This window comes from Macrosteles quadrilineatus, unplaced genomic scaffold, assembly GCF_028750875.1.
Source record: "Macrosteles quadrilineatus isolate MER2022 unplaced genomic scaffold, UCM_ALF_1.0 Scaffold_344__1_contigs__length_92114, whole genome shotgun sequence".
NCBI classification, from domain to species: domain Eukaryota; kingdom Metazoa; phylum Arthropoda; class Insecta; order Hemiptera; family Cicadellidae; genus Macrosteles; species Macrosteles quadrilineatus.
In genome coordinates, this window is record NW_026542937.1 from 76,663 (window position 1) to 79,035 (window position 2,373).

Below are 2,373 nucleotides of genomic sequence, written 5' to 3' on the forward strand. Positions count from 1 at the left end.
TTACTGTATTTTGCATGTCTGTAAAATTAGATTAACTCTTAAAATAAATAGATAGAAATTCATTTTTCTTTTAAAATATAAACCAAATATAACTTTAAGTGTAAATGGCTTAGTAATATAATTAATTTATGTTGCATGCCCTTGCAAAAATACATTGATCCATTCTCCATACCTAAAGTAATTGAGATAAGAAACATTCAAATATACGTTGTGAAATTGAGTAAGTTCAAGTAGGTACTTCAAAGCTAAACACTTAAATACAAAAATATTTCTTTCATGCCCTAGCTTATATTTTAAATTAAATAATAAATAAATAAATTATCAGGCAATCATTTAAAACTTCGATGTTAAAACTTAAGTTTGAAAAATAAATAATAATATAAATAAATAGCAAGAAAATATATAACTATGTTTATCAAGGTGCGTGCAAAACCTAAATAAAGTAAATACTATTGTTAGTGTGACTGATATTATACCTTAACATATTTACAGCGCGATATTGTTTTTACACATCCTGGCCACTGCGATCTTCACACCTGTCCGTTGTTTCGGCTGTTTCTTCACCATTGTCCTCGTCGTTGGTCTGCTTCTGCTGAACCGCCGCCCCCGCTGCCGCCTCCACGTCCTTGACGCTCCTCACTCGCTTCGGTCTCTCGTTAGGTGTCTTCCTCACAAGTATTTTACCTTCCTTCACCCATGCAAATGCTAAACGTTTCTCTTTGACTAATGTCTTGGCGTGGTTTAATGTTGCCTTACTGTGAGCTGACAGGTGTTCGTTTATGAAGACAGGTGAGTTGGGGAAGCTTCGGTGGACCATGAAGGCTGTCAGGTTCTCTGGAAGATCTTTGGCTGAGCTGATCCATGCATGCTTGGCAGTCCGTCTGATGAAGCGCACGATGATGTTGGGGAAGCGCTGGCGACTCGAAGGTACTCGGTGCGCGATAGAGATGTCATCACGCCTCCAGGGCGTCTTTATAGCGTTGGCGACTGCTTGCAGCACTACGTAGACATCCTCGTCCTTAGTCAGGGGGACTCCGACGATCTCTAGATTGTCTATTCTGCTGTATTGTTGCAGTTCCTGAAGGTCTTCCGTCAAAGTGCCGAACTGCTTGGACAGGTCATCACACCGTGATTTGAGCACGCCATACTCCTCTCTTAACAGGAGTTCATTCATATATAATTATTATTATAAAAAGATTTAAAATATGTATTTATATTATGATAAAAAAACCTGTCAATATTTAATTGCATATTATCCTTCCTATAATATTAATATATATGTATTATTATTATTAAAAACATTATTAAAAAGTGTTCATTCATATATAATTATAATTATAAAAAATATTATAAAATATGTATTTATATTATGATCAAAAACATTTATATATATTTATTTGTATATTATCCTTCCTATAATATTATTATATATGTATTATTAATAACAAAAACATTATTAAAAAGTGTTCATTCATATATAATTATTATTATAAAAATATTATAAAATATGTATTTATATTATGATCAAAAACATTTATATATATTTATTTGTATATTATCCTTCCTATAATATTATTATATATGTATTATTAATAACAAAAACATTATTAAAAAGTGTTCATTCATATATTATTATTATTATAAAAATATTATAAAATATGTATTTATATTATGATCAAAAACATTTATATATATTTATTTGTATATTATCCTTTCTATAATATTATTATATATGTATTATTCATAACAAAAACATTATTAAAAAGTGTTCATTCATATATAATTATAATTATAAAAAAACTTTAAACTATGTATTTATATTATGATCAAAAAACCTGTCAATATTTATTTGCATATTATCGTTTCTATAATATTATTATATTTGTATTATTAATTACAAAAACATTACTAAAAAGTGTTCATTCATATATAATTATTATTATAAAAAAACTTTAAACTATGTATTTATATTATGTTCAAAAAAATTTATATTATGATAAAAAAAACTGTGAATATTTATTTGCATATTATCCTTCCTATAATATTATTATATATGTATTATTAATTACAAAAACATCATTAAAAAGTGTTCATTCATATATAATTATTATTATAAAAATATTATAAAATATGTATTTATATTATGATCAAAAACATTTATATATATTTATTTGTATATTATCCTTCCTATAATATTATTATATATGTATTATTAATAACAAAAACATCATTAAAAAGTGTTCATTCATATATAATTATTTTTATATAAAAATTATAAAATATGTATTTATATTATGATAAAAAAAACCTGTCAATATTTAATTGCATATTATCCTTACTATAATATTAATATATATGTATTATTATTATTAA

The 2,373-nt window shown here is 25.6% G+C and overlaps 1 protein-coding gene across 1 annotated transcript; it reads right to left on the reverse strand.

The window, feature by feature from the left end:
- Positions 1-505: 505 nt before the first annotated feature.
- On the reverse strand, positions 506-1,174 carry LOC128982448 (uncharacterized). Its single transcript, XM_054401407.1, has one exon. It carries the CDS (start codon positions 1,172-1,174, stop codon positions 506-508), a length of 669 nt encoding a protein of 222 aa, XP_054257382.1.
- Positions 1,175-2,373: the final 1,199 nt, after the last annotated feature.

What these genes read in the sequence shown, in the direction of transcription:
- LOC128982448 (XM_054401407.1), bottom strand. Translation starts at nt 1,174, where the DNA reads ATGAATGAACTCCTGTTAAGAGAGGAGTATGGCGTGCTCAAATCACGG.